The 13975-nt window shown below is 48.1% G+C and overlaps 1 protein-coding gene across 1 annotated transcript; it reads left to right on the forward strand.

The window, feature by feature from the left end:
* Nucleotides 1–6047: 6047 nt before the first annotated feature.
* On the forward strand, nucleotides 6048–12991 carry LOC118081590 (aquaporin-5-like). The gene is made up of 4 exons (XM_060272199.1): nucleotides 6048–6410; nucleotides 8491–8655; nucleotides 10566–10646; nucleotides 12791–12991. The coding sequence occupies exons 1-4, from the start codon at nucleotides 6048–6050 to the stop codon at nucleotides 12989–12991; spliced, it is 810 nt and encodes a 269-aa protein (XP_060128182.1).
* Nucleotides 12992–13975: the final 984 nt, after the last annotated feature.

Here is a 13975-nt window from a genome sequence, read left to right on the forward strand (position 1 = left end):
TGCGAACCCTCTTATGAACCTCCAATGTCCTGATGGAACAAAGATGTCTTCAGTAAACGATGAAGAGAGGCCAAGAAGTGGGCAACATATCTCTAATGGGATGGAATCTCCAAGCAGAGAGCCACAACAAGAAGACCCTGCCATGATGAGGCTCAGGAGGCCTCAGTGGTCCAGAGTGCCTTCCATCAGCTTTGGTTGGTGGCCCAGCTACGTCCCTATCTGGACAGGGATAGCCTAACTACTGTTGTCTATGCAAGGTTAGATTACTGCAATGCGTTATACGTAGGGCTATCTCTGAAGACAGTTTGGAAACTTCAGCGAGTGCAGAATTCAGCGGCCAGGTTGCTCACAGGAGCAAGACTGTTTGAACATATTGCACCAATCCTGGTCCGCCTGCACTGGCTACCGATTAGTTTCCGGGCCCAATTCAAAGTGCTGGTTTTGACCTATAAAGTAGGGTTACCAGATGCCCCTGTTTCCCGGGGACAGTCCCCGGATTTGCGAATATGTCCCCGGACAAATTCCATTCCCGGAATGTCCCCAGATTTCATCTAATGTCCCCAGGAAACGCAGCAGCGGCAGCCTCAGCAGCCTGGAGACGTTGGCTCTGGCTGGCTTCAGGAGCTGCTCAGAAGTTCCCATACGATGGTGGTGCAGGGGCTCTAAGACGCAGCTTCCAGGCTGCCTCCACCTTCCCCCAGCAACTAAGCTGGGAAGGGAGGCTTCATGCTGCCTATCAGAGCTTGCTTGCAAGCAGGAGGGGGCAGGGATCTCTCCGTTAGGCAACGGGGAAGCCTCCCTTCCCAGCTGAGGGATCCCCGCCCCCTCCTGCTTGCATGCAAGCAGGAATGGGATTGGGGCTGGGAAGGGAGGCGGCATCGCGCTGCCCGAGCCTCGCCGCCACCGCTCTCGGCCCTCCTTCTCCGCCTTCCATGCCTGACCCACCGCACACTGCTTCCCCACCCCCACCACCAAAGAACCAACAACTCGGGCTCATGGAGAAAGGATATAGAAGCCCCGGAGGAAGGGGAAACGTGGCGGTTGAGGTCAAGGCGGCAGCCACCCCTCTGCCACCGCCATCGCTGCACCATCAACATCCCGAACGTGTAGTATTGTTGTTATTTTATTTTATTTTTCTATCTATTTATTTATTTTGCCCACAGATTCATTGAAAAAAAAATCTGGTAACCTTTACTATAAAGGCTCAGGACAGCAATACTTCAAGGACCACCTATTTCCATATGAACCCACCCGGACCCTGAGATAATCTTCTGAGGCCCTTCTTCGTGTGCCTTCTCCTGGCAACATGAGAATGGGCCTTCTCTGCAGTGGCTCCCCATCTGTGGAATGCTCTCCCCAGGAAAGTTCACCTAGGCGCCAGGCAAAAACGTTCCTTTTTAACCAGGCCTTTGGTTGATCTGATTTACATCCTATGCCCTTTTAAAATGTGGGTTTTTTGTGGGGGGAGCTATTGGGTTGTTGTTTTTGTTTTTATTTTGCATTTTGTGGTTTTATATCTTGATTTTATTCCGTGAACTGCCCTGAGACCCCCAGGTATAGGGCGGTATATAAAATTAAATGAAGAAGAGGAAGAGGAAGAGGAAGAGGAAGAGGAAGAGGAAGAGGAAGAGGAAGAGGAAGAGGAAGAGGAAGAGGAAGAGGAAGAAGAAGAAGAAGAAGAAGAAGAAGAAGAAGTTGTCATTACATCTCTGGCAGGTACAGAAAGAACTGCTCCTTTAAGTACTCAAGTGTTTTACGCACCTCGATGAGCACCTTAAATGCCACCCCGTGGCAAACAGTGCAACTCTTTCAACAGTGGTGTCACATTATCACACCTAGTTCTGTGGCTCAACCATCTGTCGGCAACATTTCGCACCCAACCGTCTTCAAAGGCGAGCACACTGTAGTAGCAGTCTAAATGGGAGGTCGCCAGTGCATGTATTATTGTAGCAAGACTACCCTGGTCCAGGAAAGGGCAGTGGCTGGTGAACCTTCTCCAACTCCTTATCCCACTCATCGCGAAGATCCTGAACATCCACTTTACGATATTCCAATAAATATTTATAAAGACCAAGTACAGACCTGCCGTTCTTTAAATATCCAATTATTCCCTCTAGCAATCTAGGAGATACTGAAGCACTCAAAGCTGACCATCCATAAATAGACACCCAAAGACTGTAAATTTGAAGATATTGCCATTCAGCACTTGCGGATTGGTGGTTTCTTAACAGCGATACTGATACTAATGACAAAATAAAAATAAAAAATACTCCATCCAATCCTATTAACTGGTCTGATGCATAAATACCACTTTCAGTCCGTTTCTCAAACAGGTCTTCCTCTCTGTCTTCAAATCTGGGTTACCCCATAGACTTAATTTAGCATGAACACATAGGTCAAAATATAACTGACGAAGCAATATAATCAATGCCTTTCCAGCTGCTAAAACTGCAGGGGGAAATACTCCTTTCCTTTTTATATACATAGATTCTAGCGCCATCCATCCATAAAGTGATGTACATCATTTCTGTGATCAGGTCTTTGCAGGGGGGGGGGGACACTTACCAATCACTTGTATGAGCAAAAATATATTCCTTATGGTAGAAGGAATATAACCCTAAAGGCTTTCATCTGATGCCGCTGGGCAGGTGTCCCAGACTCTGAGCTTTCAACAATAAAAAAAGGAAAGTATATAGACCTAAGAGAAACTTTTGGGGCAAAATGTTCAAAATCTAAGTGATGTCTGTGAAATGAGAGCGAGTGTGATGTAATCACCTTGTGAATTTTTCCTGATACTGAGCAATGCTCCATGTTGCCTTTAGACAGCAACAACATCAGTGTGCCTGTGCGTGTGTAAAATCAATATTTTTGTGATCCCCACAGTCTTGACTAGCAGGACATAGCTGGCTTGCAATGGTAAGCATGTTGTTGGGGGTGCCTGTCTCTGTAATTTTGTATTATGCCCTGTACCCCATGGCAGCCATTTTGTGTTATGCCCTCTCTCAAAATTCCAAATGTGCCCACTGGTCTAAAAGGTTGGTAACCTTGGTATGAACTAAGATAGCGAATATTAATTCCTCATTTCAATATGGAGAGCTGCATTTTTAAAGAGAGAAAAAATGAGGTGGAGAAGTCCCTCAAATACACTTCTGAAATACCGTGTTAAATTTTTGAAAATATACTTGGGGAATGTATAAAAGAATACCACATAATTTTTCCATGGCAGGATATTCATATTGTGTAGTAACCATACTCCAAATACTAAGCCTAAATAACAGCCACCTTACTAAACTGAGAAATATCTCTGCCATCAATCTGTTTAGATTCAATTTGATCATTCGAGGACCTGAATCATCTCTAGGAACCAAAATACCCATGCTTTCGTTGGCTACTTGTGGCAAACTCTCTCCATACTAAACCTTGACATTTTTCTTCCTCTTCACTCTAACATGGCTGCTTTGACCTTTTGCACCCACAAGGACATCGAGGTCGCTCCATTTGGCCCTTTCACAATGTGAAATGCATTTGGCCGGGGCGTTCCCACAGAGGGACTTAATGGACGTGATTTGTTGCTTTCGCTAAAACAACAGCACGCAAGGGCCTCGTGCCAAAAGCAGAGCTGAATTCTGTGCCAAAGGCTTCAGGCTGTGACCCTATACTCGCTTCCCTGGGAGTGAGTTTCACTGAACTTGGTGCGGCTCACTTCTAAGCCTAATTCAAAATAATCCAAATAGGATTTGGCTATTACAGTGGTACCTCGGGTTAAGAACTTAATTCGTTCCGGAGGTCCGTTCTTAACCTGAAACTGTTCTTAACCTGAGGTACCACTTTAGCTAATGGGGGCCTCCCATCGCCACCGCCACCGCCACCGCCACCACCACCGCGTGATTTCTGTTCCCATCCTGAGGTAAAGTTCTTAACCCTGAGGTACTATTTCTGAGTTAGCGGAGTCTGTAACCTGAAGAGTCTGTACCCCGAGGTACCACTGTACAGTGGTACCTCTACTTACTAATTTAATGCGTTCCAAACGCACATTTGTAAGTAGAAAAAATTTGTAAGTCGAATCCCATAGGAATGCATTGGGAGAAAAAATTCGTAAGTAGAAAAAACCCTATCTAAAAATTTGTAAGTAGAAAAAATCCTATCTAAACCGCATCCAAGATGGCGGACGGAGCTCCATTCGTAAGTAGAAACATTCGTAAGTAGAGTTATTCGTAAGTAGAGGTACCGCTGTATATCCCTGTAGCGTTCCTGCTCACCTGTGGGTGCCCTCCAAGCACCCAGATCTACGCACTAGACTTCCTTTCACACAGCGGATGAATGCATGGTGACTGAGGTTGGGGCTAGCAAGTGCACTATGGGGCTGAGGGCTAAGGAACACAATCCCACTGCCCCCAACATGGCAACTGAAGATGAGGCAGGGGGCAGAAGTCCCCCCAGCAGTGCAGCAACAAAACTGCTAGCATACCCCTCAACTGTCCTGTTTTGAACAGGGCATCCCAGAATTACAGAAGCCACCCTGGCTTCTGATTGGATACTGGGATGCCCCCTTTTGATCCCCATGAGAACATGACCTCAAAAGACACCCATTTTGGGGGGCTGTGCTCTCTTGAGGGTCACCTGGCTGCCACAAGAGTGCAGCCCCGAAAAATGTGCATCCCAATTTTCCTCTGCAACATTTTGGAGGGTCTGTTATGCTAGAACATGGATAGGCAAAGTAAGGCCTGGATCCGGCCCAATCGCCTTCTAAATCCAGCCCAGGGGAGGTCTGGGAATCAGTGTGCTTTTGCATGAGTAGAATGTGTGTTTTTATTTAGAATGCCTCTCTGGGTTATTTGTGGGGCATAGGAAATTCATTCATTGTTATTTTTTCAAAATATAGTGCGACCCCCCCACAAGGTCTGAGGGACAGTGGACTGGCCCCCTGCTGAAAAAGTTTGCTGACTAGAAGGATTCCTTCTGATTATACCACTGACTCCTATCAAAGACTTAAAACTGTGGGGGGGGGGGACAGGAACCTTCGGAGTCTATCTGAAAAACAAACAAACGTAAAACAGGTAAACAAAATCAGTCTGGATGCAGAGTATGGCCAGATGGACCGGGAATAATAATAATAATAGTCATCATGCAAAATTTAGCAGTCCTTGCACAATTATTTCCAGACTCTCGGAGCGCTCACAGACTGTTGCTATTTTCAGGTGGGTTTCAACCTGGCAAATTTGGGTTGTGCAATTATAATGGATTGGAGCTCTTGTGCAACAAACCCACTCCCCTCCTTGCCCAAATCAGACTGTTTGCTGGAAGGAAAGTAATGGAGAAATGCACTGGAATGCGCACATAATGTCTGCTTGGTCCAATGCCATCTAACTTCCCCCATAAACCAATCAGGAAGAATGCTTGAAAAACAACAAGAAACAGGTGGCCTGGAAGCAACCTTGAATATGCTTGATGAAGTATATCATCTTGTGATATTCTTATATTCTTGATGAAGTATATGAACTTGTGACCCAACAAGAAAAACACAGCCTGCTGGCTGTGTGCACTGTGGCCTGGCAGGTGCTTGGCAATGCCACTGAGTTGTTTTTTCCATCCTCTGATGGCAGGCAGCAAAACCAGCACTAATGTCCCTGGCAAGCAGCCATTCAAAACTGGCGAGCAGCATTTACCTTGGTGGGCCACGGGCTCGGCAGGTCTGCGTTATGCAAAGGGACTGAGAGGATGCAAATCGAAATCGAAGGACGCTTTTCGGGAGTTTTCTTTGGAAGAATTCAGCAGGATCCTTCTCAGCATGCAACTGAAAGTCAAACAGGGTCATAAATCACCAAGCAACAAAATGGCACAGCTGAGTATTACTAACAAGGAAGGTCAGGATTTCAGAGGCAGGAAATGGGCGCTTTCCGAGGAACCGCTTCTCCACTTCCCAGTCCCACCCTATTTTTCATCCTTTCCCTAGATATATATTCCGCCCATCCTTCCTTTAGCAGAAGGCAAGATCGTGGTGATCCCATTCTGCACCGTGGCTTGACTTCCCCATAGCTGCTTCCACCATGAAGAATGAAGCTTGCTCGCTGGCCTTTTTCAGAGCCGTCTTTGCCGAGTTCTTGGCCACCATGATATTTGTGCTTGTCGGGGTGGGCTCGGCCTTGAATTGGCCGTCGGCACTCCCAGGGATGGTGCAGATTTCCATGGCCTTTGGCTTGGCCATCGCCACCCTCGTCCAGTCCGTGGGCCATGTCAGCGGGGCTCACATCAACCCAGCGGTGACAGTGGGCCTCCTCGTTGCACAAAAGATTTCAGTCGTGAGATCGGTGGCCTACGTTGTGGCTCAGATGGTGGGAGCGATAGCTGGGGCAGGAGTGATCTACCAGCTCGCTCCACCCGATGTCCGAGGGACCCTGGCCGTAAATGCGGTAAGTGCTGCTGACACATGTATTACTATTGTCCTGGATGAGAAAAATGACAAGGGGTCAGTTCATCATAACATGTGAACCATCCCCTTGCCTAAAGCCAATAGGGGTAGGCTGGAGAGGAGATAGCTGGGGTGCTGCCAAAAAAGGCTGAGCTTCAACTGCAGAAGGTTTTTGGCAGCTACGGTATACAAAAGGATGTGGAGTTCAGCCAAGGGATTGGGCTTCTCCTCAGCTATCATCAGAGCAGTCGAAGTTGCTTCTGGTTATTTCAGTGGCCCGGCGAATCTAGATCATCTACAGGCTCCCCAGCAGAGTGCTATGAAAACTTTGTTACACCGGCATGGTCTTGATTCCATGGTCTCTTTGAATCTTTAAAGGTAAAGGGACCCCTGACCATTAGGTCCAGTCGTGGCCGACTCTGGGGTTGCGGCGCTCATCTCGCATTATTGGCCGAGGGAGCCAGCGTATAGCTTCCAGGTCATGTGGCCAGCATGGCAAAGCCGCTTCTGGCAAACCAGAGCATCACATGGAAACGCTGTTTACCTTCCCGCTGTAGCGGTTCCTATTTATCTACTTGCATTTTGACGTGCTTTCAAACTGCTAGGTTGGCAGGAGCTGGGACTGAGCAACGGGAGCTCACCCCGTCACAGGGATTCGAACCGCCGACCTTCTGATCAGCAAGCCCTAGGCTCAATATCACCATCCCAAGGGAATGCATTCCCTTGTTTGACAAAGTGGAAAGGGATCTTCCCTGGCAACGGCAGCCATAAATCCAGAAACAGAATGAAACATCACAGAAGTGACTAAGGGCTTCTCCAGACTGGTGTGCTTTATTGTGGACATCTTCTGCAACATATTCTCAATGATTTTTCAAAAGAACACTGCAAAGGGAAAGCAGTATACTTATAGGGCTGTTGCAACCCATACACAGTTTAAAACTGAGGATTGATCAGCTTAAAGATGCTGTTGGGGTGTCTCCACTCCCCATCGTTCACTGAGGTCCACCTCCGAGGGCCTTCTGGCGGTTCCCTCACTGTGAGAAGTGAGGTTACAGGGAACCAGGCAAAGGGCCTTCTCGATAGAGGCACCTGTCCTGTGGACGTTAAGGAAATAAACAACTATCTGGTTTTTAGAAGACATCTGAATGCAACCTTGTATCGGGAAGTTTTTAATGTTTTATTATATGTGCTGGAAGCTGCCCAGAGTGCCGGGGGAAACCCAGCCAGATGGGCAGGGTATAAATAATAAAATTATTATTATTGAGACATAACGAAACCACCAGAAACCACGCTTTTTAATCTCCAAAGTGCTCAAAGAGGTCAGTTACAGGTTTTCCTTCAAAGAACAGGGGATGTCGGCCAACGCATCTTGCCAAAGAAGAGTGAGGGAAAGCAGCACTTGCCAAAATTCTGTGCAACTGGGACAGGGGGGGGGGGTCTCTGTCCTCCATTGCATCCAGCCCACCCTAGAGCAGGGATGGGGGCAACCTGCTGTTCTCCTGATGTTGGCACTCTCCAATTCCCAACAGCACCAGCCAGCATGGCCCGTGCCATAGAGAACCAGCACTGGGTGCTTCTGGCGATGAGGAAACTCGCCGACAGGTTAGCAAGTGTAGAAGCTTCTAAGCGCACTTGTTTTACCCAGATACAGTACTCCTCTTTCCTTTAGAGGTTAGCTGCTGGCAGGGCTCCAGAGAACACCAGCACGACTTAATTACTAGACTCTCGATTTCTCCTTTGGTGCTGATCCTGCCAGAAAAAGACACAGCCATTTGGGCCTGGGAGGGCTTGCGAGACGATCAGGCGCATGGGCACATAATTAGCTCCATCATTCAGCAGGGCAGCCCGTCCATGCTAAGCCGGCAAGTTGGTGTTCTATGGTGAGCCCGACCAACCCTTGGAATTGTCAGCTGTCCCTGGAAATCTACCCCATGGGGGCCAGCTAACTTTTGTTCACTAAATGCTGCCACCCGGGGGGTGGGGGGGTGGGGTGGATGGATGATAATTGTGTCTGCTGTCTCTCTCAAAGGCTGCCTCTTCCCATGCTTTCTCCTCCTTCACAACTTCCCTAATCTTTGCAGCTGCACAACAACACAGGAGCAGGACAGGCAGTGGGAGTAGAGCTGATTCTCACCTTCCTGCTGGTCCTCTGCGTCTTCGCCTCGACGGACAGCCGCAGAACTGATGCTGTGGGCTCGCCAGCGTTAAGTATCGGGCTGTCAGTCACAACCGGCCATTTCCTAGGGGTGAGTGTTGTTATCTCAGCCGGGCAGAGCAATGGTACAGGGTGTGATCCTCAGATGAGATGGCTCCACAGTTCTTTACCATTGCATTCCAGCAGGGGATGCTATGGCAACTGGATTGGGGGCATACATGCCAAGTTCCTCTCTGAAAAATAAGGGACCGGACCGGAAGTAGCATGCCGGAAGTAGTGCGACGGCCATTTTGGAACTGGGCGGAGCATGCTCAGAAGTGACTTTTGATGCTGCTGTGCCCAGTTCCAAAATGGCCGCCGCACCAGAAGTCGCGCTGCAGCCATTTTGGAACTGGGCAGAGCAGCATCAAAAGTCGCTTCTGAGCATGCTCCGCCCAGTTCCAAAATGGCCACCGTGCCAGAATAAACTGGGAAAAAACAAAAAAATCTGTTTTTTTGGCTGGGGACAGCCGGAAAAGCGGGGGTTTCCCGGGGAAAACAGGAGACTTGGCAGCTATGATTGGGGGGCGGGGGAGGCAGGTCCCTGGTGCCCCCTATTAGCCAGTAATAAGTGTATGGAGGGACCATGTGTGTAGAACCAGTGGCCTGGTTCCTTCATATAAAAACTATCCAGCATTTTGCTAGTGAAATGGTCAAGAAGGCCATGCTGTAGAGGGAAGTGAGGACAAGATGGGGCTTGTCAACCTGGGAAGGTTGCCCATCTAGGTGAAGGAAAACTCTAGTCCTAAACCTCCACTGCCTTGAGGGATATCTTCAGGAGAAGAAAAGGCTAAGGAAGGGGTCAGCAAACTTTTTCAGCAGGAGGCTGGTCCAGTGCCCCTCAGACCTTGTGGGGGGCCGGACTATATTTTGAAGGGAAAAAAGGATGCAAGAGCCCCACGAGCCCCACCCGGTGGCTGCTTACCTGTGTCTTGCGAGTGGCAGGGGCTGGCAGCAGTGGAGAACAATGGTGGCCGCTCGAGCGCTGCTGCAGCTGGCCCCAACAAAGCCCAGCCCCCTTCCTCCTGTAGGCAGGGCGGGGAGAAGCTAGGAGGAGGGAGGGAGGAGGCGCTGTCGCTACCACCGTGTGAGGGAGAGGGAAAGAATGAACGTGCTGGCGATCCACGCGGCAATTCCTGGACCGTCTGCGGGCCGGATCCAGAAGGCAATTGGGCCTGATCTGGCCCGCGGGCCTCAGTTTGCCGACCCATGGGCTAAGGGGTAGACTCAACACACATCTGGAGTGGAGGTCCTAAGACGGTTGGATGGCATCTTGCACGTCTCTTTCCAGCAACTCCTGCTTCCAAGCTGGGCCAGACGTATTGCTCTGCTTTCCTTTGGATCACATCAGCGAGGCCGAGAGGGGGCTTCCTGTCATCTGGGTAACCCAGGACCTCCATACCCACTGGCCAGACTTGTGCTCCAGGGAGGTCACGTCAGCGCTACTATTGCAGCGGTTTGACTTCACCCCTGGAGGCGCACTCCGTTGTTTCTGTGGGTGCCCATAACGACAATTACTGTTGTTGCTATTTGATTTTTGTACCTGTCCTTCACCCAATGGAAGCTGGTCCACTGGCGTGAATGGGGCACTCTGTCTGCCCCTAACCAGCCCCCCACCTGCCTGCTTTCCAAGCTTCATCTAAGGCTAGGGGTGGCACTGGTTGTCATATTCTTCCTCCTTTCTGTTGCCATCATAGAACTCAGCAGGAAGGATGGGAGCAAAGCCAGCATCAGTTGGCTCTGCCTGTCATTGGCTCTTTGGCGACACCTACAGTTGACCTCCCTGCCGTCTTCCCTGCCAGTCGCAATGGGCACCAGGCCAGGCTGCCACTACCTTCACCGCTAGGCCCCAGGGCGAGTTACTTACAAAAACATTGCAATAAAATATGGAAAGCTGTTAGAACCTTTTTTGCTCTACCCATCATTACACGATGACATTTCCCCACCATTATTACCTTCCAGATCTATTTCACGGGCTGCTCAATGAATCCTGCACGGTCTTTTGGCCCCGCTGTCATAATGGCAAACTTCCAAGATCACTGGGTAAGTGCTTCCTTCCAGTTGCCACCTGAGGCTTCAAAATCAGGCTTGTGATGGGCCCTGATATTTCTAGGAGATGAAGGACACAAGTAGACATTTCTACCTTGCCCCACATTTTCCAACGTTTCTCCAATGAAAATAGGGACATCCTGTTGCATAATCATGGTAATTTTATTATTTATACCCTGCCCATCTGACTAGGTTGCCCCAGTCACTCTGGGTGGCTTCCAACATATATAAAAGCATTTAAAAAAAATCAAACACTAAAAACCCCTAAAAAACTTCCCAACACAGGGCTGCCTTCAGATGTCTTCTAAAGTTGCTTATCTCCTTGGCTCAGGGGGTCACATAACCCTCCAAGTGTTCCTATTTCCCTATTTTTCTTAGGATGTCCCTATTTTCATTGAAGAAATATTGGAGGGTTGGGAGTTATGAGACCCCCCCCCCAAGCCAAGAAGATAAGTAACTATAACAACCTTTAGAAGACATCTGAAGGCAGTTTTTTTAAAATTATGTTTTATTATATGTTGGAAACTGCCCGGAGTGGCTGGGACAACCCAGTCAGATGGGCAGAATATAAATGATGATGATTATTGAATACAACGTCTCTATTTTCATCAGAGAGACGTTGGGGGATATGCCATATCGTCCAACATTTCTCCAAAGAAAATAGGAACGTCCTACCATACCCTTCAACATTTCTCTGATGAAAATAGGGACATCCTGAGAGAGAAAGGGACATTCTGGGATCAAATCAGAAACCAGGACAGCTTCTGTAAATACACAACTGTCCCTGGAAAATAGGGGCACTTGGAGAGTTTGATTTTCTACCACCCTCATCTTCAATTAGCATCAGATTTCCAGGGTGCTAGAAAATGGGTGTAGAAAGGGCAAGATCCTGGCTTCCAGGCCCTGGCACACAGATGAATGGCCGATGCCTTAATTAGATGTATACAAACAAGACTCAATTCTTGTCGGGCTCTGCCTTAATTAAAATCAGTTGTTTATGAAGTACGGGTGTGGAAATTGATAGATGAGCTATGGGCCTTATCTTAGGGCCCCCGTTTAGACAATCTGTTATCCTGAGATAATCATTCCTCCGTTTGCTTCAGCCTTTAATTTGCTTACATGCTCAAGTGATAAATTAGATGCTGGAGTAATGTGAAAGGAAGTCAACCAACTCTAGCAAGATCAGGGACTCGATGTGGCTCACCTTTCTTTCAGCCCAGAATAAGAACCAGAAGAATCTTGGTTCACTGGAATTCCTTAATGGGTAAACAATAGTTTCCAGAATTCTGGGAATTGTAGTTCACCTCTAACAGAGCTGCAAGTCACAGTACCCTTAACAAACTGCATTTCCCATGATTCCTTGGAAGAAGTAACGTGCTTTAAATTATGGGGCGGGTCTATGGTCTAGGACTCTAGGTCTTCCACTATGCTTTTTCACAAAAGGGTGCTGGGCTCAGAATTGTTGTTTTTAGAGTCTCCTGTGATTATACAGAATTGGAACAAATAGTACTGTTGTGCCCCGAGAATTGCATTATAGGGATCACAGAGACATTTCAAGGCTCAACTCCTCCCTAGGGGTAAAATATATGCAGTGATTATACGGCAGTGGCACAAGAGGGATGCCATTATGAGCTCAGGGGCATCAGTCAATTGTCTATAATCTCTAGCAGCAGCTCCAGTTGATAATGTTGATTTGTGATGTCAGGAGCTGACGTTGGCCATAAGTAACAGGAATAATGAGCACAAAACGTAAGAGAATTTCAGAGTATAGCTACATCGTGCATGGATCCAGAACCATTTCCTTTGAACACCTTGAGACAGTTCCTTAGCCATTTGACTCTGCTCTGGCCTACTGCTATGTCCCAATGGGATGGGCTATAGCAAGACTGCATTTGGCAGCAGAACATGGGTAGCATATCTTGGCTCCTTGCCCCATAATCCCATTAAGCATTCTGAGCAGAGGATGGAAACCAGAAGGACCCCCAAGGTCCCTTCCAACTCTATGATGGTGTGGTATACCTCAATAGCACCCCTACTGGCCGAGAAGGGGGAAAACAGCTATGTAGCGGCTCCAATTGGGAATTATTCCATTGAGGAGTGACTCACCAAAAATCTATGTTTTGTTTGCACTTCTTCAGATCTTTTGGGTGGGACCTCTGGTGGGCGGTATTGTGGCCTCTCTGATCTACAACGTCATCCTCGCTCCTGACACAAGAAGCCTATCCGAGAGGCTTGATGTTCTGAAAGGGACCTACCAACCTGAAGATGACTGGGTGGAGAAGAATGATCAGAGGTACTCAACGGAACTGGTGGAGAATCGCAGAATCATGGAATCATAAAACTGTCGAGCTGGAAGGGACTCCAACGGTCATCTCGTCAAAACCCACTGCCAAACATCTCTTACTGTCAGAAAGCTCTTCCTGTTTCGTCAGAATCTCCTTTCTTGTAACTCTCAAATCTCCTCTAAATCTCCTCTCATCCAGGCTAAACGAACCCAGCTCCTTCAACTGTTCCTCATCAGGCTTGCTTTCCAGACCCTTGATCATCTTGGTCACCTTCCTCTGCACACGTTGCAGCTTTTCAATATGCTTCTTCAATTGTGGCGCCCAGAACTGGACACTGGTGTGGTCTGACCAAGGCAGAATAGAGAGGGACTGTAACGTCCCAAGATCAGGAAAGGAAGTAACTTTGTGCTGCATGAAGAAGCACTTTTGTCTGGCCCGAACCTCCCAATGTTCAACTTTCTTGGATGCCCATGAATTCTAGTGTTACGAGAGAGGGAGAAAAACATTCCCCCACCCACTTTCTTCATACCATGAATAATGGAATGAACCCCCACCATTTCTCCCCTTACTTGCCTTTTCTCTAAACTAAAAAGTTTTAAGGTGGAAGGGAGTAGGTTAAGAAGGAGCTACTCTGCACCACCCCTCCAGGCAGATAAAGGACCAAACAAAAACAGTACTCACGCCATCCCTTACAGACCTGCAGATCAGCTCCCAGCCCTGCCCTCATCCCTGATTTTTCCTACCATCTCCCTAGGGTGTTGCATTGGCATCCTTTCATATACTGAGCGGGTGCCTTTGTTTAATAGCCTTCTATGTGCCTGGAGCATGGGAAGTCTCAGCTCGACGTCCAACGTCAACTGAGGCATCTAGTCTTTTGACATTCCCAGGGCTCTCCTTCCCGGCTCTGTTGTTCAGTGAATGTAGATTGTAAGCCCTTTGGAGGCAGAGACTCCGTTACTTCTGTTCAGTGTCTAACACACTGCTAAGGCTAACCTAAATGTTAAATGGCAGTAATAACAATAAAACAGTAATAAGAAA

The sequence above is a fragment of the Zootoca vivipara genome, chromosome 2 (assembly GCF_963506605.1).
Source record: "Zootoca vivipara chromosome 2, rZooViv1.1, whole genome shotgun sequence".
NCBI lineage: Eukaryota > Metazoa > Chordata > Lepidosauria > Squamata > Lacertidae > Zootoca > Zootoca vivipara.